Source organism: Dryobates pubescens, chromosome 34, assembly GCF_014839835.1.
Source record: "Dryobates pubescens isolate bDryPub1 chromosome 34, bDryPub1.pri, whole genome shotgun sequence".
NCBI classification, from domain to species: domain Eukaryota; kingdom Metazoa; phylum Chordata; class Aves; order Piciformes; family Picidae; genus Dryobates; species Dryobates pubescens.
Window position 1 is genome coordinate 2,574,807 of NC_071645.1, and position 21,556 is coordinate 2,596,362.

At 48.8% G+C, this 21,556-nt stretch overlaps 1 protein-coding gene across 3 annotated transcripts in view; it reads right to left on the reverse strand.

The window, feature by feature from the left end:
• Positions 1-2,519: 2,519 nt before the first annotated feature.
• Positions 2,520-21,556, reverse strand: part of TRIM29 (tripartite motif containing 29) — a 32,185-nt gene continuing 13,148 nt past the window's right edge. The window contains exons 5-9 of one of the 3 annotated variants that reach the window (XM_054176095.1): positions 18,882-18,965; positions 15,471-15,530; positions 14,121-14,222; positions 12,888-12,964; positions 2,520-2,552 (exon numbers count right to left, since the gene is read on the reverse strand). In XM_054176095.1, the coding sequence (XP_054032070.1) occupies positions 2,529-2,552; positions 12,888-12,964; positions 14,121-14,222; positions 15,471-15,530; positions 18,882-18,965 (347 nt within the window). In that variant the 3' untranslated portion in view covers positions 2,520-2,528. Of the gene's footprint in view, positions 2,553-9,379; positions 9,529-12,887; positions 12,965-14,120; positions 14,223-15,470; positions 15,531-18,881; positions 18,966-21,556 lie in introns of those variants that run through there. The other 2 variants (XM_009901401.2, XM_054176094.1) reach the window with 2 other exon arrangements.

Sequence of the window (21,556 nt, forward strand, 5' to 3'; positions counted from 1 at the left end):
GAATCAATAAGGTTAGAAAGGACCTCAAAGATCCTCAAGTCCAACCTCTCACCCAACACCTCCTGACTACTAAACCATGGCACCAAGTGCTACATCCAATCTCCTCTTGAACACCTCCAGGGATGGGGACTCCACTACCTCCCTGGGCAGCACATCCCAATGGTTAACAACTCTCTCTGAAGAATTTTCTCCTCACCTCGAGCCTAAACTTCCTCTGGTGCAGTTTGTGGCTGTTGAGATGCTCCACTCACCCCCAACTTTGCCTTGCCAACCCCCTCGTTGTGATCAAGAGGTAACTTCTTAGCCTCTCTTAGTCCCACTAAATGTGCTACACTGGAGTGTAAAGGGTGGGGGGAATCCCTACATCTGCCACATTCTCTGCCTTTGCTGGCAATGCCAATGTTCCCAGTGATGCCTGCAGCCACCTGAAGGGTGGTTGTAGCCAGGAGCGGGTTGGTCTCTTCTCCCAGGCACCCAGCACCAGAACAAGAGGACACAGGCTCAAGCTGTGCCAGGGGAAGTTTAGGCTGGAGGTGAGGAGAAAGTTCTTCACAGAGAGAGTCATTAGCCATTGTACTGTCCAGGGAGGTGGTGGAGTCCCCATCCCTGGAGGTGTTCAAGAGGGGATTGGATGTGGCACTTCGTGCCATGGTTTAGTCATGAGGTCTGTGGTGACAGGTTGGACTTGATGATCCTTGAGGTCTCTTCCAACCTTGGTGATTCTGTGATTCTTTGGACAGAGAGTGGAGCTCTGCTGTCACCCTGTATTCCTGCACTAATAACACCTCTCATCTGCCAAGTGGTTTTCAGATGTGCAAGATGTCTGCACCAGAGCTGTTCTCAGAGAGGTATTGTTGTGAGACTAGACTGTAGGCTCTTTGATGCCACATGCTCCTGAGCTGACAGACAAGTGGATTCATAATGAGATTAGGTATGCCTGAAGAAATCCTCTTTTGGCTAGAGAGTAGACCTCGGGTTCTGGCCTTGCTGTAAACTCCTGCTTTGACCTTAATCAAATCTCACCTTCTCCCTGCTTCTGGTCCCTGTGGTAGTGAAATGGGGATTTACATTTGCCATAAGTGGTGGGAAACTAAATGCACCAGAGATGTTGGTGCTCAGCTGTTGCAGTCATAGGGAGACACATCACATGTGCAGTTGATAGGTTTGAAAAATACTAAAAGCAGCATTAAGACCATAAGCTAAGTGCTGATGGGGCTGTGAAGAAGCAGCTCTCCCAAAACACAGCTTATCCCACATCTGTCTGCTGGCTGCTTCCTTTGGAGCATCTGCTGCTGTCAGATGGGTTGCTGAACCAGGTGGCCTGGCTCTGCAGCTCACTCCAGCACTTTGGGTTTGTACCTCCTGACTGATTCCCCCCTAAAAGTTTTCATTTTCCATTTGCTCTGTGTCAGTGGGGATTGATTACTGCAGAGCAGAATCTATACCCTATCCATGTGGAAATCTGATGCATTCCACCTGCTTGATGGGGACTGAGCCTTTTTGGGTGTTTTGTGGATTTTTGTGGGGTTTTTTGTTTGTTTGAGGTTTTTTGCTAATAAAATTGGAAATCAGAACTGAATATTGCTGGTAGGTGTTTGGAGTTTGGTGATTCAGCCAAAAGGGAGTATGATGATGACAAGGAAGAAGAACTAGAGAGAACTTGATGGCAGTACAGGAAGGTTAAGGACACAAATCTATATCATTGTCCTATGTCCATTTGAACTAAATCTGTATCCTAAGTCCCTCTTGCCTGTTCTCCTCACCACCAGATCTCTATTACAAGTTGTGTGTTTGCTAGCCTAGCAAGGTAGCCACTGCTGCCATCAAATACCCAGGAAGTGAGGTGGGTGGAGAGTGTTTCTGTGGGCTCTGATCAGTTCCTGCCTCTTGAAGAACCAAGCACACTGCTGAATGGTTTCTTTGCTGATCATTGCTGCTGGGGTTTGGTGATGGTCTGGGACATGGAGTTGGACACCCTCAGTGACAATCCTTGGCCCCAGTAGAACCAAAACTCAGCTGATCATAGAATGGTAGGGGTTGGAAGGAATATCCTTGAGTGCAACCCCCTTGCCAGAGCAGGATCACCTAGGGTAGGTCACAGAGGAACACATCCAGACAGGTCCTGAGAGGAGGAGACTCCAAAACCTAAATCAGAGCCACAGCAAAGCAGGAGTGGAGAATTCAGCATCTGCTGCTCCTGCCAGTGCGTGGGGAGATGGAACAAAGGCAGATCTGATGAAGCAGAGCCTGGCTGGGAGACCTGAGACACTGCTGTTCCACCCATCAGCTCCACACAGGTCCTGATGTATTTTAATTAGAGCGAGAGTAAATTACAGCAGGCTCCGAGAACTCGACTTCTCTGCAGCGGCTCGGGGAGAATGGAAAGAGTAGCACTTTCAATTTAAGGTTTAGTTAGATAATGCCTGGTGGTGCCAGTAGATTACAGAGTGGATATTAAATCCTCCAGGATTTGCAATGGGAAAGTACTCACAGAATCCATAAGCAGGCAGGGAAGCATGGCTATGGAGCTATCGTCCCCTGGAGGTCCTGAGCTGGAAGAGAAAATGTGAAGTAAATCTTTTCTTTGAAGGAGGCTCCACGTAAAGAGCACACACATGCAGGCTGTGGCCTTTAAAGGTTTCCCTGTTAAGAAGCTTTGTTGCTGCTGACAGCAGCCAAATGGCACATGAAAAGGTAATGGGGTCTGACAAACTGCTGGAGCAGAGAAGTGCAAGGCTGAGCTCCTGAGTGCTAACGCTCTCGTCGTGGGGTTTGAGACAGGCCTCTCTCAAGCACCCCACTAAAAGATTTCTCTGCATGTTCCTCTAAAATCAAGACAGCTGTCTTGCACCACCTGAATTGCAGGGACTCAGAAGCAGTCCAGAAGCTGGTCTGGTGCTGAGGTATTTAATACAACCAATGTAAGTTGGTGCTGCTGGTGCAGGGCTTGATGTCAGTGCCTGGCAGCAGCAAAGCAGCCTGCCTTCCTGCTGGCTCAGGATCTGGTGGCCCATTTAGCCCACTCCAACTTCAGCAGGACTCAGGGACATCTGGGACTCATCAAGTTCTTCTCAGAGCTAGTCAAAGCTGGACTAGCTGGATTACTGGCTCACAGGATGTCAAGAATTGGAAGGGACCTCCGGAGATTGTGTCCAACCCCCCTGCCAGAGCAGGACCATAGAATCTAGTGCAGGTCACACAGGAATGCATCCAGATAGGTCCTGAAATCTCCAGAGGTTGAGGAGGCCAGCCCTAGGAAGACTGTCCCACACTGCAATCAAAGGGAGACTGGCTAGCACGATTGTAAAGCACCACAGCCAACAAACTGAGGCACAGCCTGACACAATCTGCTTGAAGTCCTCCTGAAACATGCCCAAGAGCACAGAGTTCAGCACTAGCAATTGAGAGAAGATGCTTTGCTCTGTGCCTCTGTCTCCTGAGGGGACTGCATGCCACTCTCACCTGCCTGCTCAGGGAGGAAGTGTTGAAACAAGTCATAGAAAGGACCAAAAGTTTATCCTTCATTACTCCAATATGCAGGAAGCTTTGTCTGAGTGCAGGGCTAGACACATGATTGATGGGAGTGTGTAAAATTACCAGCTCAAGTGCATTAAAATGTGCAAATGAAGTGCCACAGCTATTCATGCATCTTTTATCTGGCTTAAATATTTGGGGTTTGATTTTTCCCCGAGTTAAGGGAAATATTGAACTGTAAAAGGAGCTTCCTTACAATTCTTTCTCTTTAGAAGAATGATTTCAGCAATTATTTCTCAGGATTTAATTGAGAGTTGTATAAAAACCCCAAGTGAAGGGAGAAGCTGGAGTGCAAAGAACATGTTGAGCTGGGTTTGTATTTTTTAGTGTTACTTTTGGGGGGTTCTTTCTGGGTGGCTGAGCTGTGAGATATGCGCTGCACTTGTACCAGGCTGTGAGGTGTTTTTACCCTGTCAGTCTGTGAGCTAGTCCAGGAAAGCTGAAGAAGATAACAAGCTTTTTCTCATGACACACTGAGGTAGTTGGACTACCAGTTTTAGCCTGTCTACAGGTGCCAGGCCTTTCCTGTTTGCTTCCAGCCCCACTCCCACGTGGGACAGAGCCACTTGCTAAACTTCACCTGTAAACAGTGAGTGCTTAAAGGCAGGTTCTAAGCTAGCCTTCAAGACTATCAAATGTTTGAGGCACAATCTGGCATTGATTGAGGGTTGAAACTTCTGTCCCTTTGTACCTTGGTTCCAGCATGGGCTGGAGGAATGGCTCTGCTGTGCTGCATCATTTCAAGGTCTGTGGCCTGAAGAATCATAGATTCATAGAATCAACCAAGTTGGAAAAGACCTCAGAGATCATCAAGTCCAACCTATTACCTAACACCTCCTGACAACTAAACCATAGCACCAAGTGCCACGTCCAATCCCCTCTTGAACTCCTCCAGGGATGGTGACTCCACCGCCTCCCTGAGCAGCACATTCCAATGGCTAACAACTCTCTCTGGGAAGAACTTTCTCCTCACCTCAAGTCTAAACCTTCCCCTGGTGCAACTGTGTCCTCTTGTTCTGGTGCTGCTTGCCTGAGAGAAGAGACCACCCCCCTCCTGGCTACAACCTCCCTTCAGGGAGTTGGAGAGAGCAGTAAGGTCTCCCCTGAGCCTCTTCTGCAGGCTAAGCAACCCCAGCTCCCTCAGCCTCTCCTCACAGGGCTGTGCTCGAGGCCTCTCCCCAGCCTCGCTGCCCTCCTCTGGCCACGTTCAGGAGTCTCAATGTCCTCTTTAAACTGAGGGGCCCAGAACTGGACACAGGCCTCAAGCTTGCTGATAGCTTGCTGAAAGCCTAAAGATCAGACTCTTGCCAATGACAATTCAGAAGCTCTCCTAGCCTTGAAGTGAACATCCCAACAGTTTCATTAAGGATGCCTGCCCTGTCTTTTACGCTCTCTAATTAGCAAATTCCAACACTCTGTTTCCGTGTTGTCTCTGTGCAAGAGAGTGGCAAATTTATGTCATTAAAATATTGCCAAAAAAATAGATTTTTTTTTTTTTCTCCAAGATTCACAAGCAATTAGATTTCATTATTCCTGTTTATGCCCCCTGAAGAATTGTTCAGTTTAAAACTTCCTACTTAATATGTACAAGGAGGAAGCCGTGGCCGGGCTTGCTCTGGTGGCAGAAGTCAAGCGACGGAGGGACCTGAATGGGTTATTAGAGATCAGCTTTTGGAGCTGCTTGCTTGAATTGTTAGCAGTCAGCTGATAGCCAAGAAGAGGGTCTATCCCCACACCATTCTCACTCCCCTTGGGGCACAGGGGTGAGCTGGCAGGCAGTGGGGTTTACACATGAAATCTGTGCTGAGAAACTGCTGTCTCGAGGCCAACAAACCAGCCCCTGAAGCTTAAATGTTAAGGAGGGAGAAAGAAGACCACTCCTGATTCCATCAGCATCCAGGCCCTCCAAAGAGGTGTCAGGGCTGCTCATTTCCCTCTGAGACACCCTGACTGAATTCTGTCATTGAATCTTGCTCAGCTGACCCAGCTTTGAGTGTCTCATGCTCTCCTGTAGCTATGGGCTGGATTAGAGCCACCCAACACCTCCATCCCTTTGCCCAGGCATCTCCTTGGGATGGAGAGCTGAGGCCTGATCCCATACCCAGCCCCTCTGATCTGCCTGAGTGGAGAATCATAGAATGGCCTGGGCTAGAAGAGACCTCCAAAGGTCATCGTCCTATCTTCTCCAACTGGGCTGGCTGGCCTCAGCCTCCCAGCTGGGTGTGCAGCAGCCCTGGGCTCAGACTATGCTTGCAGGTTCCTTCTGCTGTGCCTAGGGCAGCTCTGACTGGATTTCCTAAGCAGGCACAACGCAGCCCTGCAGCTGTGAGGTTCATTACTCCGTCCTCATGCTGCCAGCACGACCGGTCCTGCTCACTGCCTCTAACTGCTCAGGCGATGAGCTCCATTATGCTTCTGGTAGTGTCACAGAGCCCAGCAGTGTAGAGTGTGCTTGTAACTTGCTCTTCTCATGCTTAAATGGTGGAACCGAGATGTTTGCAGCAATTTCAGGACAGGAAGAAGATTTCTCTCTGATTGCTTTTTAATCACAGTAATAACAGTAATGGAGGCAGTGAGCGGAATTGATGGGAGAGAGCTGAGCTCCGTTCTCCGGAAGCTCCCGTGTGGGGTAAACAAGGAGGATTTACTGCCTCCTCCAGTGAGCTGCTAGTATCCTTGCTCTTCAGGAATCACTGTCAGCAATGTCTGGGCAGCAAGAGCTGGTATCTAGTACCTGGGAGGGAAGACATGCTGGGCACCCTCTGCCTTAGAGTATCCGGGGTAAAAGAATGAGCCTTGCCTGCTGCTGTCTTATCCCCACAGATTCCCATTACAATCACTCTTTAATGCAAATGCCAGGGCTGCTGCTGTGCATGTCTGGCCTTGAATTTGCATTTTAGCAGCCCACAAGGGATTTATTCTCTCCCTCAGAGACAAGAGAAGCCATGATCTAGGTAGGAAACTTGAGGCATGCAGAACCAAAGCCTGTATTGCCATGAGGCAACAATGGTCCCCAGAACCAACCTCCTGGGGAGACTCAGGTCCAACAGAACCTCAGCTCAGCTTGTCTATCCCAGGCTGATTGTGGCCTGTGCATATGTGAGCAAGTGCTTTCCTCCAGTGGGAGCTGGTGGGGTGGGGTGAGGACTGGGCTGAGGGGTTTCTAGAAATGCCCTCACAGGGAAGGACTTGGTGGTGCCCATGTTTGGGAGCTAACCTTCTTGGGCACATCTGCACAGTAGTCTTAAAGTATTATAGTGGAAGTGTGCCCATTGGTCAGGCTTTGATCTTGAAGGATGTGGGAATTTTCTCTGACCTGACATGACCCTGACTCAAAACATCCAGAGGGAAAACACAGCCTCCGGAAGCTGGGGAAACAGCTTCTCCAAACTGCTTGCTCCTAGAAAGGCTATTTTGAGACAAGACTGAACCTCACAGAGGCTCTTACAATCACCCCCCCCCCCCAAAGACAGAAAGAGACCTCATCCCCATTGGTTTTGGTCAGAGATGGAGCTTTCTCCTTTATTTCTGCAGTATGTGTTGCACACGTGAAGGGCCTCAGTTACATCAGCGCAGTCGAGTCCTGTCTGAGGAGGTGGAATTCCTCTTGCTTTGCTGATCAAGACAAACATGATACAAACAGTTCATGCACAATACACCTCGAAGCTGTGCTGCTAGTGCCCTGGGGCTTGCAGAGTGGGGCAGGAGCTGTGCCCCCCCCCCCCCCCGGTTTTTGTTGCTCCTCTGATAGGGCAAAGGGATGTGGGGAGAGCAGTGGGGCTGGAAGGGGAGGCCCCCTGTCCTCCCAGGCTAAGGCAAGTGGGGAGCAGCTCTGTTCCTGTTGCCAGAGTGTACCAGGGTGAAAGGTGTATATGAGGTCTGAGTGAGGCCCTTGAAGTGAGGAGAGGATGGGGAGCCAGGGGGCTGCTGAGATGGGGCAGGGAAGAGCTGGTGGGAAGGGGACAGTGGGAGGAAGGAGGCACTGGCATCCTCAGGCTGGTCATTTGTGCGCCGGGCTGGGGCAGTGCAGATCCTGGCCAGCACTGCAGGAAGCCTTCCTTAGGGCAGGCAAGAAAGGGGAGGGGGGATTTTAACATCCATGTTTTGAAGGAAGAGGAGGGATCATGCCAGCATTTTGGAAAATTAAGGTGGGCAGTGGAAGTTTCATGGGAACACAAGGGACCCAAGTCATTCCTGGGTGCCTGCTTTAGGGGGGTGGGTGGGGGACACAAAGCAAGCAATGAGACCTGGTGTAGGGGCTACTTCTATCATTCCACACACATACTCAGACCCTTCAGTGTATTTCCTAGCAACTCTATCCCAGTTTCCCTTTCTTTACATCCTTCTCTACCATGCTACCCCCTTCCCCTCTGGTCACTGAAGAATAAACCCCCCCAAAATAATTATGAAGTCAATGCCATTTCAAGTATTCTGGAGCAGCCAACTGTCAGCCTCAGAAGTTTTGTCTGAGGTGTTGGATTAAAAAGCAGCAAGTAATCTTTGCTCAGGGATTAGCAAGAAAGTCATTTTCAGGGAGCAGTAAGTGTGACCTCTCTCAGCAAGGTCTTGCAAGCATTTTTGGGGTGGTATGGAGAAGGAAAGGTAAGGGGAAGCCATTCCAAAACCCACTTGACTAAAGCAAACCATGAAAAGTAGCTGTCAGGTCTTGGTTCTGTGTTCTGCAGCTGCTTAGCACCGTTTGAAGGCTCTGATCCTGCAGTGGGCCATCTGCTCTGACTGGCTGGCCTGGGAAAGGGTTTTTGCATAGCATGGACCTAATCTCTCAGCTTTGTCCAAGGGGAAAGAAAATAGCCTCAGCGAGATGATGGAAAGGTTAAGCAGCCCTGGTTGCTTTGCAAGCTGAGTGCTGACGTGATTAAGTCTATCCAGGGGCCAAATCAAACATATTATCCTGAGGAAAAAGCTACTCATTCTCATTGCCTCTTACAGAAAAAAAACCAACCACCCACTAAAATAAAAAATACCTGAGCCACAATATATAAATCAGTTTGGGTTTAGGGGGATTAAAAAAAACACCAAACAGAACAACAGAAAACCTCCACAAAACAAACCAAACAAGCATCCAACACCTCTGGCATCTAATCAATCTTCTATTAGTAGGATGGATTTCCCCCCCCCTATATCTTAATTTGAAAAGCTGGCTGGAGGGGGACTGTAATGGGATAGAAGACCTCTCCACCCTCCACCAGTAGCTGGCCTGGGGCTGTAGCAGCTCCTGTTGGCTGGCTTTTGGGAAAGGCAGCAGGAGCAGAGCTAGGCTGATGAAGGGCTCTGAGGGAGCTTGCTGCCCAGGGCAAGGGCTGGGGGCAGTCTGCAGGGATCTCAGGGAGGTGGCAGCACTGGATCTGATCCCAGTGAGAGCTGTGTGTCCCCATCTCAGGCAGGGCTGGGTGACAGGGTGGAGGGGCATGGGAAGAGCTTTTTTTCCTGTGGCTGCTCCCAGTGGCTAGCTGGAACCTCTCTATTCCAGGAAGGTATTTGCCCACCTTCACCTCCTTTCACCCCAGCTTGGGACTTTCACCAGGACTTAACAGCTATGGTCATATGAGCACACTCAGGTCAAGGGGGCAACAGGTATAGCAGAGTCAGGGGGGTGCTACCCAAGCATGCATGCTTCCCAGGAGAAACAGAGCAGCTTGCTCTACAGAAGCAAAGGGAAGGGCAGTGGCAGAGAGGGAACAAGGAGGTGACAGCAGAGGGTGGGGTTACATTGTTAAGGCCTGCAGAGCTTTCAAGGTGACTTGGAAAAACTCCTTGTTTCCTCTAGTCAAGGTTATTCCCTTCTGCACCTTCCCTCTCCCTGGCAGAGATTAGAGCAGTAAGGTTAATATAGTAGCAGGTACATCCATGAAAATCCGCAGCTGAGTCTTCACTCCAAGTGCTGCCAGCTCTTCCCTAAATCTTCAGGCCTCAAGGTGCCTCGTTGGAAGTGGCTCCATTGCCTTTGTTGACGTAAAAGGGGCGGTAATGTGACTGCAATGGAGAATTTGGGGCATGTGAGTTTGGCCTGCCCTCTTTTTCTGACCACCTACACTTCACCCACTTTGCCCAACCATATGTAGCTTAACATGCTCCTGCCTGGACACCTTCAGCCTTGCCTTTTGCACAGCAACACCGCTGCTGGGGCTGTTGGAGTGATCCGATGCAAATGGTGTTGCTTTCTGATTTATGCTTTGCATGGACCTCGTTCCAGAGCCAAATGAGTCTCTGCATCATATAAAATCTCAGACTATGACTCATGGCTTGATGAAAGGTTTCTGGGAGAAGAGGAATGTCACCTTTATTTTTATGCTTCTGTCAGTGTCTTTTAATTGCTCACTAACCTGAGAACTCCTGGGAGGTTTCACACTGCAAGCCACGCACTGCTCTGCAAATGATCAGCTAAGCTGCATGGATTTCTTTGTGCTCCTGGTTGGCAAGGCAAAACTCTTTGAGCATGGAAGCTCTCACACAGTGGTGCCTTGTTTGTTCACATTTCCACAGGTACTATGTGTTTGTGTAAACAGAAGTGCAGATAGAGAGAAGGGGCAGAGCCTACAGGAACTGACAGATTCTGTCTCCCCACCTCTGTTTACTTCAGTCCCTAACTGTATCTCTTCTCAGCAAGACCTATCCCTGGAATTTCATTCTTATCTGTACCATCACAAATAAGCTGTGCTGTGCAGCCTAGTGTTGCCTTGAGGTGATTGCAAAGCACAAAAGCCAAGTGACTGATGCTGAGAGCTTGTTGCACTGTTCAAGGCAAGACACCTAACCTGGATGAGAATGTGCACATCACCAGAGCAGGGACCAAGGCAAGCAGCAACAGCTGTGGTTTTGTAATGTCTGATCTGTCCTAGGTTTGATCCCCTGCCCAGATCTCACTTGGTATATGTTTGTGCCCTGAACTAGTTGATATCCCTGGAAGGAGGCACTGGAACAGGTTGCCCAGAGAGGCTGTGGATGCTCCCTCCCTGGAGGTGTTCAAGGCCAGGTCGGATGAGGGCTTTGAGCTACCTGGTGTAGTAGGAAGTGTCTGGGCCCATGGCAGGGGGTTGGGACTGGATGATCTTTAAGCTCCCTTCCATCCCAAACCATTCTATGGATCTATGAATATCAGGCATAGCAGGAGGCTGGAAGCATGGGCAGAGCCAACCCAACCCACCTTGCTCAGTGCAGATTCCTAACACCTCCTGCACAATGCTCCCTTTTGTTGAAATTCTTTTCATTTTATGGCTTTAATTTCCAATGTAATTAAGAGCTGGAGGGGGTGGGGTGGGGAGAGAGATGCTTCATTTTAAAGAAGTCCCCATGGATTAAAGAGATTCCTCTTCCAACAGCATCATTGCTTGTGAAAATGCCTATTTACAGAGCTTTTAGAATGTGTACTACTTCTGTATTTAAGTTTATTTTTAAAGCTCAGATTACTGACCCAATAGACCAGAAAAGCTCCTGCAGAGCTCCTGCAGTCCAGTGCATGGATTTCTATTTTGGGATATTACTTTTTTTTTTTAACTGCTTGCTTTTATCAACTCAATTGTTCAGCTCAGGGCTATCTGGTGAATATAAAAGGGAAATAGCTGCTACAAGTGTGTGCACGAGGGAGAAAGGGAGACAGAAAAAGCCTGGTGGCTTCAGGTGGCAGAAGTTAGCCAGGGATTGTCTGTGGGGAGGAAGGAAAGCCAGGGCTGTGTTTGTGGATGACAGCACAGTGACTGCAGTGCAGGAGGGTGCCTGTTGCTGAGACCATTCTGCTTGCATTCACCAGTGCCCAGTGCTAACAGACACTTCACTTTCCTGACCAAATTCCCCCAGCATAACACCACCATTAGGGTGGACAGAGTGGCATCTAAGATTCCTGGGAAGAGATTGCCCTCTGAGCACACACCTGATGGAGTAGCTGATCTTTACAGCAAATGATCATCTTTACAGATCATCTGTACACTAGATGAGTTTTACAGTGAGGGTGGTGAGATACTGGAACAGGTTGCCCAGGGAGGTTGTGGATGCCCCTTCCCTGGAGGTGTTCAAGGTCAGGTTGGATGAGGCCTTGAGCAACCTGGGCTGGTGGAAGGTGCCCCTATGTATGGCAGGTTGGAACTGGCTCCTACCTTTAAGGTCCTTTCCAACCCAAACCATTCTATGGTTCTATGATCTTTTAGGAGGCAGTGATCAAACCAAGAGAGGAGACACTGCAAAACTTTGCTGCTCCTCCTGGGAGTTAGGTTTTGCTGTATCACATTCAGAGACACAAGGCTCTGGGTGTTCTGAAAGTGATACAGTGTGCCAAGGAACATCCCTTTCACTGTCATTCATCTCCTGGTGGGGCCTTCAAAATTTGGCACAGACATGCAGCTGCAGTCCTTAGGCAGCCACCTTGTTGGGTATTCCCTCTGTTTTCTTCTTTCAGAATGCTCTCAATTCTGGACCCTCTCCTTACAAGTCTTATTTCTGTGGAGCAGTAAATAATATTTCACAACTCTGTAATCATAATTAGAAGAGAAAAAAAAAAGGGATAGATTTTTATCTGCAGAGATGGAAGCAGAAACCTCATGATCTTAGTTCAGAGCGTGCAAGGTCTTACTGCAGCACAGTGTGAATGGATGGTAGGCAAAATGGATTCACTGATGGTGGTTATGCATTAACTGTTTGCTAACCTTTTGTATTTAAGATGACAAGACCTAAACCATCGCTGTGCTCTGCCCCTTATAGCCTACTGTTACCTGCTAGCAGTGCAAAATGAGTCACTTAGAGGTGGTGTAGTGAATGACGGATGTAGTCTTTGATGCTGCGTCTGCCTAGCGTCGGATGGAATGAGGAAGATGTTTTCATATGGCTGGGTTTGGTGTAATTTACACAACCTTTGCTTTCTAGGTGGCACAGACTGCTAGAAGTGTATGAAATCCCTGCAGGGAGGAAAAAGGACTACAGACAGAGGTATGCCTGCTCTAGTACTTGATAAAATCATAGAATGCTGTGGGTTGGAAGGGACCTCTGAAGGTCACCCAGTCCAACCCCATAAGAAGGAGCAACTAGATCAGGCTGCCCAGAGCTATGTATAGCTTCTAGGAGGCTGGATCAAATTTTAGATGAGAGGAAAATATTTTCCAAAGGCAATATTGAAGTATTGATTATTTCTACAGTCTAGAGCTGTGGAGGCAGGAGAGCTAATCTGGATCCTCCTCAGGATGAAGTTAACCACAGGAAAAAGAATAATAGAATAACAGAAGCCTTCACTTTCCCATCTGCAAAGGACACAAGCCCTAGTCTCTGAAGCCTCAGGTGTCCCTAGGACAGAGAGTTCTCTTGCTGAAGCTGTGCACAAGCTTTCACACCAAGGGTATGTTTCTTACCAATACAGACTGCTTAGTGGATTTCCATGTCTGTGGCGTCACCTTTGCAGACTGATGTCTCACTATTGAAGGATAAGCTGTGACAACATAAAACAGCCAGTTATAGATCAGTCCCTGCCACCATCCCTGTCTCCCCTTGAGAGCTTCAGGATGAGTAGCAGGACTGGAAGTGCCACATAATTAGTATTGCATTGCTTAATACTGAAATGCAGCCATTTTTGGGGTGGGACACCACAGCCATCAGACAGATGCCTATCCCACCACCCAATCAGTTAGGAAAAGGGAGTAAAGAAGGTCTGTCTAATTAATGTCTGAGGAATGCAGAGAGGTGGAATGCAATCAGTCCAATTAAATTTAGGCCAAGTTCCATACTAAGTGTTCTGACTCTTGCAAGGGAGACCACAGGCTATTTAATTAGTGCAAAGAGCCGAGGCCTGGGTTTCATGTCAGAAATTAATGACAGTACCTCTGGCAGCATGACAAGCCCTAACCCCTTTCCACCACACCAGCTCCATCCTGATTCAAAAATAATACCAGCCCTGCTGAATCACAACCAGTTTCAGTGCTGCCAGGCAATGGCCTTTCCCCCACCGTCTCCCAGTTGCAAATTAATCAGAACTGACTCCGCTTGGCAGGTGCCGATGCTCTTGGATTCCACCTCTGGTGCCCTTGAACTAGTGGGTAGTGAAAAGAGGATTATGAGCTGGGGAATGGGGGGGTTCTGGCTCAGCTGAAGGAGGACAGGCAGCTGCTGCTTTTCTCATTGTTTTAAGGTTGTGCTCAGTGATTACTGCTTTCTCAGGGTGATTCTCTGAGAGCTATTTTAAGCCACCGATGAAGCTAGAGAGGTAAATGGCCACGCACACAACTTCCTAGTGTCTTTCTCTCCCTAGTTCCTATGCCTCTAAACCCACCTTAAATCCCCACTTCTACTCATCACAATATTTAAAACTCTTTCACCTATGCACTAGATGTAACTTTTTTCATACTCTTTTAACTCTAATAAATTGCCTCCCTGCTGCAGCAGGTTAAGTTGCTCCTGTGCTTGTCCCTAAGAGACTGAAAGTCAGGGCAGGTGATGTGGGCCAAGTGTAGGACTGCTCCAGGGCTTTTCTGGGAGAGCAAGAACAGGATTAAATATCTTATCACCTGAAAAAAAAACAACCACAAACCAACCAACCAAACAAAAAGAGGCAGAAGGAAGGGGGTGGAAACAAACTAAATGCCTGGTACCGGTCTTAGTGAAGAGGCTCCCATCAGACTGTTTGCTGAAGTCACCAGGAGGATTCTGTCCCACCGAGGAGAACTGAAAAGGCAGCTTAGTACCATTGCCTACTGGAAGATAGAAGAGGTGGTGTTATTCTGTGGTGTTATTCCATGGGGTTCCACGCTGCAGTGGGGAAGCCTAAGCATTCAAAACCACATCCTGTAAAACTACCTTCAGCTAGCTCGGGGGGAAAGGGGAGCAAAGGGGTTTGTCCCTTTTCTCTTTCATGAGAAAAGGCAGATGAGAGCAGGCAGTTGTGGTGTCCTGGTGTACACAGTGTGTGAGTGTGGAGAGATCTCAGTGCTCCAGACAGGCAGGGAAGAGCCTTTCCCTTGGTAGACCCAGAGTGCAGGTGTCACTGAAGAGCAGCAGCTTCCTCCCAGGTAAAAATGCATCTCCAGAGACTGCCAAAGAGAGGCAAAACTACATAGCTGCTGAAGCTCCCTTGCCTCCAAGCAGCTAAGGCTTGATTCAAAGCTCACTGGAATGAAAGCAAGGCTTCCCCTTCCGGCCTCCTTGAGGTCAGGCCCTGGCTGCCAGAATGACTCTTAGAGCAGTGACAATGAGAGGCAGAGAGCCCTGTCTTGTGGCATGAAAAGCAGGAAGGACAGGTGTAGCTGTGAGTCACCAGAGCTCCCCAGGCGGAGTGGCTGTGGCTGCCTATCGGCTCCCTCTGAAAGAAAAGCAAAGCAGGACCCTCTAAGCATGAACAAACCAGAATAAGAAAATCCAGGCAAGTAAAAGGAAGGTGAGGATGTGGGAAGAAAAGTCAAGACATGCTGCTGCTGGTTCTCAGTACACTGGCTCAAAGCATCCCCTCCCCATTGTGCCAGATGCTGTACAGACTGAGCATCAGACAGGGTCTGGCTTTGAGAACTTATGACCCAGGTGAGAGGTGGATGTGTGGTGGACAGGAGCAGCCTTGTGCTTCTGAGACTGACTGAGGCTGGCTGGAGTCCCCTTCTGCTACTACCACAACCTGTACAGGTTGCCTTGGGTGATGTTGGTGCTGCTGTTGATTGCATTTGGTGAGGTATCTCAGGAGCCTGGCAAAGTTCCCATCTTCTGCTTTCACTGTCTGAACAACAAGGTCCAGAGCTGCCCTTCTCCCCTAGATATAGCACCCAGAGCCGTTGGGCCCTGGGTTTGGGGGCATGCAGATGGTGCTGATGATTCAGCTAAGATATAGCTCTGTGAGACAGTGATTGACAAGTGATAGGACAGCTGAGAGGGAAGCCAAAAGGTTGGTTAGCCATCTAGAAAGCTGTGGCACGGGGGGTTAGATCCTTTCAAGCTGAAGTTGGAATTACCCATACCAAGTGTTTCCTCAGTTGCTTGGAAGGAGGAAAATTCCCATGATCGTGGGTTGAAATTGGCTGTAAAACAAGAGCATCCAGTTCAGCAGTTGGCTCCTGAGGAGCTGGCTCAAAGGCCTGTGCCTGGCATTGCTCCATGAAACAGTCCCCACCAATTCTGAAGCAGCCCCAAACCAGAAATCTGCATCCAGAGAGTAGAGGAAAGCCTGGTCTGATTCTTTTTTTTTCCCTTTAATTTGGGTCCTAGGGAACGGTAAAGAAAGTTCTCATTTCAAAATCAAAGCAATCTCACTGCCACAGAGCTGTCTGCAGTTGCACTGAATTGCCAGCTCAGGTTTGCCTGCCCAGCATGACTATTGTGCAAAGAGAGCTGCAGGCAGAGGCTTGCATTTAGAGCCCAAGAGACACCTGGAGAGGAACATTTCTCGCTCATGCCTGCATCGTCTGAGCCCCTGTGACAGGCAATGCGCTGCAGGGTTTCACCAGGACATCAGGCTGTGCTGTTGTACCCCTTTGGTGAGACGCTGGGCTCCCAGCAGAGCGAGAGGGAGACGAATGCTTGGAGCTGCTATGCTGCCATCCTGTGGGCTGCTTTCCTGTTCGAGCTGTCTTCCTAATTAAGTCTGTCTACCTGAGTCCCTTCTACTCTTCATTCAAACCAACCTCCTCCTGGCTTTGGCCAAATGGTTTGCAACATCAGGAGAAGAAAGCTCAGTGGAAGAGGACAGAAAGGAGTCGAGCAGTGGAACAGGTTGTTCATCTATCTTTTAGGCAGCTTTTGAAACCTTTCATGTTTCCTCTCTGCCTCATTATGACATCCCTGCAGGCAGATGCTCTGTGATACTGCCTTTAATGACAAGAGCAGTGGAAGGCTCCTTGAATGCAAGAAGAGCTTAAACCCAGAGAAGTTCAGCTCAAATCCAAGCAGTTTCTTAGCATGGGCCACTGCAATTAGCACGGAGCACTGCTTGGGCAGCATTCCTCAGTGCAGCAAAACAAACTTCCCACTGTGGCCTCAGGCAGATTGCAGTGATCCAGCCTAGCAAGAAAGAGGGTGTGTTACAAATCTCTCAGGAGATATTCTGGGCACATTATGCAATGCACAGGGTGGTCTTCTTCATTTATTCAATTCCTGTTCCCCCCCCCTTTTGTGGAATTCTGTAGCAAAGATGAAGCAGAGGCAGCACCAGACTCCTCCATGACACATGGACAGAGCACAGAAAGCTCTGGAGTGTGAAATGATTATGGGTACATGGCATTATTCATCCCTTTGCTAGCCAGCATGCAAGCTAAGTGGGTCAAGTCCTCTGTTTTGCCTATTGATTCATTCTGTTCTCAAAGTCCCCAGCAGTGTGGCTCCAGCAGCTGGTTCCTTCCTGTCATGCTTGAGCCCTCACCCAGGTGGAGGGTAGAGGCTTAAGCTGCTTTTCAATGCCCTTGTGTGCAATCCTGTTCTTACTTTCTGGGGCCAAAGTAACTTTGTTGGTAGAAAAGCCAGCATGAGTAGCTTTGGAAGAAGGCAGTGTCTGTGCTCCCATCAAAAGGAGGATGTGTAGGTGGAACAAATGCTCCCCTGCTATTAGTATATTCAAAAGTCCACTGCAGGCAGCAGCAGGTCACTGAGCTGCAAGCTGCTGTGCAGCCCTCACACTACCCTGTAGCTGCATCCAGCAAGTGTCCCTGCTGGCAGAAATATCTAGCAGACCCTGTTGAGCTCCAAGCACATCCTTCAGGAGGCTAGGATGCTGGATCTCATCTGGGAGCCAGGGAGCCCTTGCTCCCAGGTCTCAACAACTGATCCTCCAGAAAGGAGCTTAGGGAAGTCCAGGCACTGTGGTCCAGAGCAGAGAGCAGCCAGGCTATGCCATGCCATGGCACTGCTGCAATTGGCTTTGCCACTCCTTTTGCCTCACTAGATTTCAGCCCTGTCACAGATACATTTGGGATTCCCATCACCACATTCTTCAGATGCATCCTGAGCCATTTCCACCCAAACCCAAAGCCCCACATGTTGGGTAGAGGTGGGTTCAGCCTGTGCAATTGCAGAGCTTTTAGCTTCCCTCATCCTGCAGGGCTGACGATGGCTGTGGCTGCAGGACAGTCTGTGGTCTCTCTCCAGCACCAGCAGCTCTGCTTAGCAGAACATGTGTTTCCCTGACAGCACAGAGCCTGTAAAGCCCTGAAGCAGCTGGGGCAGAACAGCAGCTATAACCATCCAGGTGTTGTTTGGAGACAGGCTTTGTGCAAAGCAAACCCACCACTGGTGAATGCTCCTCTCTGCTGAAGAGGCTGCCCTCTAACCTTGGAGGGGGGCCTGCAGGAAACAGCTCTGCTAACAGCTTCTTGATGCTGAACTGGGATAGCTGCCTCTGCCCCTGGTATCTGCCTCAAAGGGCATCCTCACCCCCACAGCTCCAGGCAGGGCTGCCAGTGAGCTGCCAAGCGTGGGCTGGGAGCAGAGGAGAAGGGCAAAGTGGAAATCCAGACAAAAGGCTCAGTGTTGGGATCTGAGTTATCCTAGGAGAGCCTAACCACAGAGCAGGCAACGCTGCACTTCAAGGGAGTGCCACTGCTGATTCCTGGCATATCTCTGCCCACTTTGCAGAACAGCAGCTGTAAACAGCTGGCAGATCCAGGCAGAGCCTTGCTCTCTAGAGACCAGAGGCAATTTGGGTCCTTACTTTGTGCTACCCTTTCTGTTCTGTTTTCTTTCTCTTTCTTTCTTTTTTTTCTACAGGCTTTTAACACTTTCTGCTTCTGGAGAGTCCTGACACTAACTTAGTGAAGTCTGGAGAGTCCTAACACTAAATTTACACACAGGCAACTACCATTTTACAGCTGGAGGTGGTGAAAACAGTCCATTGCTGCAGAGACTTATCCTGTAGTCATGCAACAAGTGGGACATCAGCAAGACACCAGGGCTCTTGTCAGTGTCAGAGCTCAGAAAGGAACTTCAGATTCCTGCTATGTCAGGACACATTCCTCACTTCTATCCTTTCCCTGTAGGGAAAAAGTATAATTTCTGGTGAAAGCAAAAACCTAATTCAGAGCAAGCTCAGTGTAGCTTTCACACTTGGTAGCACAGTGGGATAAGCTTCTGGTGGAGAATAACACTGACTTCAGCCTAGTAACACATTCAAACTCCCCTGTATTTACAAACTGCGCTCTTTGAAAGAGCTTGGTGGCCCCAAGTCTCCTTCATAGAGCTGGAAAGTGCTGCTGCCTTGTTTGATATGAAAAGGCAAACACTCCCCAGAGCTCTGCAGGCTGGAGAAAAGACCCAGCATAGAGAAATGCAGAGGGGTGGATCTTGACCATGGGGCAGCAGGAAATAGGAGAGACAAACCATGAATGGTGTTCCTCTCCTGTGATGTGTTTGGAGGGAGCCTGGCCACCACCAGAGTGCCATACCTTTGGGAGACAGGAACATGGAAAATCTCTTCAAGTTGTCAGGCTGATTCCACTCATAGTTGTTCATCATGTACCGGTGGTCACCTAGAGGAGCAGAGCAGGGGGTGAGCTGCAGGAGGCAGTTTAGTGGCCTTGAGAGGGCTGGGGGGAGTGGGAAAGGAGATAACAGATTGGACTTGGCTTCCTCAAGCGCTGCAGGAGAGGTGGTTCTGCTCTTTGAAAACAAGTTTCTCTACCTTGTGATTCCTCTGTGGGACTCTGGCTGGGAGGTGAAGCTATGCTGTAGCTGCCCAGAGCTTCAGCCTGGGACAAAAAAGGAAGCTCCCTTGGAGGCATAGCACAGGTGAAGCATTTGGCCATTCAGTAGATACTCTGTCTCCTGAAAATCCATAGGGAGACTCCAGAGTCGAGGCATTGGCATACCAAAATACTGCTGTGTGGCTAAGAATGCATCCCACTTCAAAAGCAGTGGTTTGGGGCTGGCTTCTTTGTATTTAACCTGTGCACAGGGCTGGCTTTCCACCAGCAGATCTTGAACTGCAAGTACTCCAAAGCTCAAGAAAGTCAGTGCTGGGAAGGCTGAAGGGGTTGGTTTCTCCACTTGCTAAAGAAAGATGCTAAACCTGAGTTGCAAACAGCTGTAGCTACCTGAGCTCTGGGAGGAGGATGCTGGGTTCAGCCTGCATGCAGGGCGGCTCAAACCTACCCTTTTGCCAGGTCCTGCACAGCCTGGTTTGGGCTCTCTAACACTGATCCACAGGATGGGGCCCTGGGCAGCCTGATCCGGTTGGAGGTGTCCCTGCTCACTGCAGGGGGCTTGCACAAGATGACCTTTGAAGGTCCCTTCCAACCCAATGCAATCTGTGAGAAGTTATTCTGTACAGCTGCTCATAAAGATGCCTGAAGGGCTGTAAAGGGGTAAAGCAGGCTCCAATGTTTAAACAGTTCCATTCTTCACTCTTAAATCACTGAACAAACTTTTATTCTATTTCCCAAATTTATTTCTGTGTTATTTAAACTCCCTGGATGCTCTCTTGTTATTTGCCTCCTTGTCACACTGCTGAGTTATGACAACTAGAAGAAAGTGGATTCCCTTTGGAGTCTGCTATTAAGCAGGTTTCATTCCATTAATACAATATTTCTTCCTGGGAAGTATTTGTGTGGTTGGGTTTTGGTTTTTTTTTTCACCCTAGAAGATCAAGCTGGTCGCAAATGAATTTGTTATAATGACTCAGGGGGAGTCTGAGTTAATTAAATCCATTAAGTAATTGTGGAGTTGTTTCCTTGCAGTCACTAGATGCAGAGTGCTGTCCTCTTTCAAGTGTAACTGTGGCTTGAAAAAGGGAGAGTCCTGAAGTTTGAGACTCACCATAAGTAACATTTCCCACCTGAATGGATGCCACTATTGGCATCCCTTGGGACTCATTAGGCTGAGTCCCAGCTGTGGCCATTAAACCTCTGGCAAAGCCTCTACAAAGTGGCCAGGTTTCAGAAGTGTTCAATTCTTGCCCTGCTCTGAACCATTTGGGGGCTTGAATCCCATGGATTTCAAGTACCACTGAGGGCTTGTGACATCAGTAACGTGGAGGGGACCCTCATTATGATAGGTTGGACTCTATGATTTCAAAGATCTCTTCCAACCTGGTTAATTCCATTCCATTCCATTCTGCTCCACTCCACTCCACCCTACTCCACTCTATTCTATTCTACTCTACTCTATTCCATTCAATTCTATTCTACTCTACTCCATTCTATTCTAAGTGACCAAGGAGTACCTCTTTATCCAGAGGTACTAGAACTGACCATATTCACACTGCTGCTGGGTTCCACACGTGGCCAAGTAAAAAGTAGTTGCTTCAGGATGGGCAAAAGCCCAGCTCAGCAGGTGGAAGATAACTCCCTGACTTATGGTACATTGAATGTAAAGTGCTTTGCTGCTGCTCTTCCAGTTTTCACAAGTGCTGGGGGCAGTCAGGCATCCAAAACCCCTTTGGAAATGCTGCAAATCCTCAGATGAACAAAGAAGAAGAAGAAATAAAAATGTCCCTAAATGATTTTTGCTTCTGAGTTGGCTGTCAGCTGCTTGAATTAGCTTACAGCCAGATTATAGAGGCTGAGGGAGCTGGGGTGGTTTAGCCTGGAGAAGAGGAGGCTCAGGGGAGACCTTCTTGCTTTCTACAACTACCTGAAAGGAGGTTGTAGCCAGATGGGGGTTGGTGTCTTCTCCTAGGTAACCAGCACCAGAACAAGAGGACACAGACTCAAGCTGTGCCAGGGGAAGTTTAGGTTCAAGGTGAGGAGAAAGTTCTTTACAGAAAGAGTAATTGGCCACTGGGATGTGCTGCCCAGGAGGTGTTCAAGAGGGGATAGGATGTGGCACTTGAAGCCATGGTTTAGTTAGTCAGGAGGTGTTGGGTGATAGGTTGGACTTGATGATCTCGGAGCTCTTTTCCAACCTTATTGATTCTATGATTCTATAGATTTCTCATCAGACCTTAGCACATGGAGTGTTGAGAGTCTGAGCAGGGATGTTGCAGTGGTGAATGTCGCAAAACAAATGATGGTCAGTTTCTTGTTATGGTGTTTTGATCTCTATGTATCTTTTCTTGGGCTGCTTTGTGTCTGGGTTTGGAGGTTTGGGTGGGGGTTTGTTGTTGTTGTTATTTCCCCTTTTT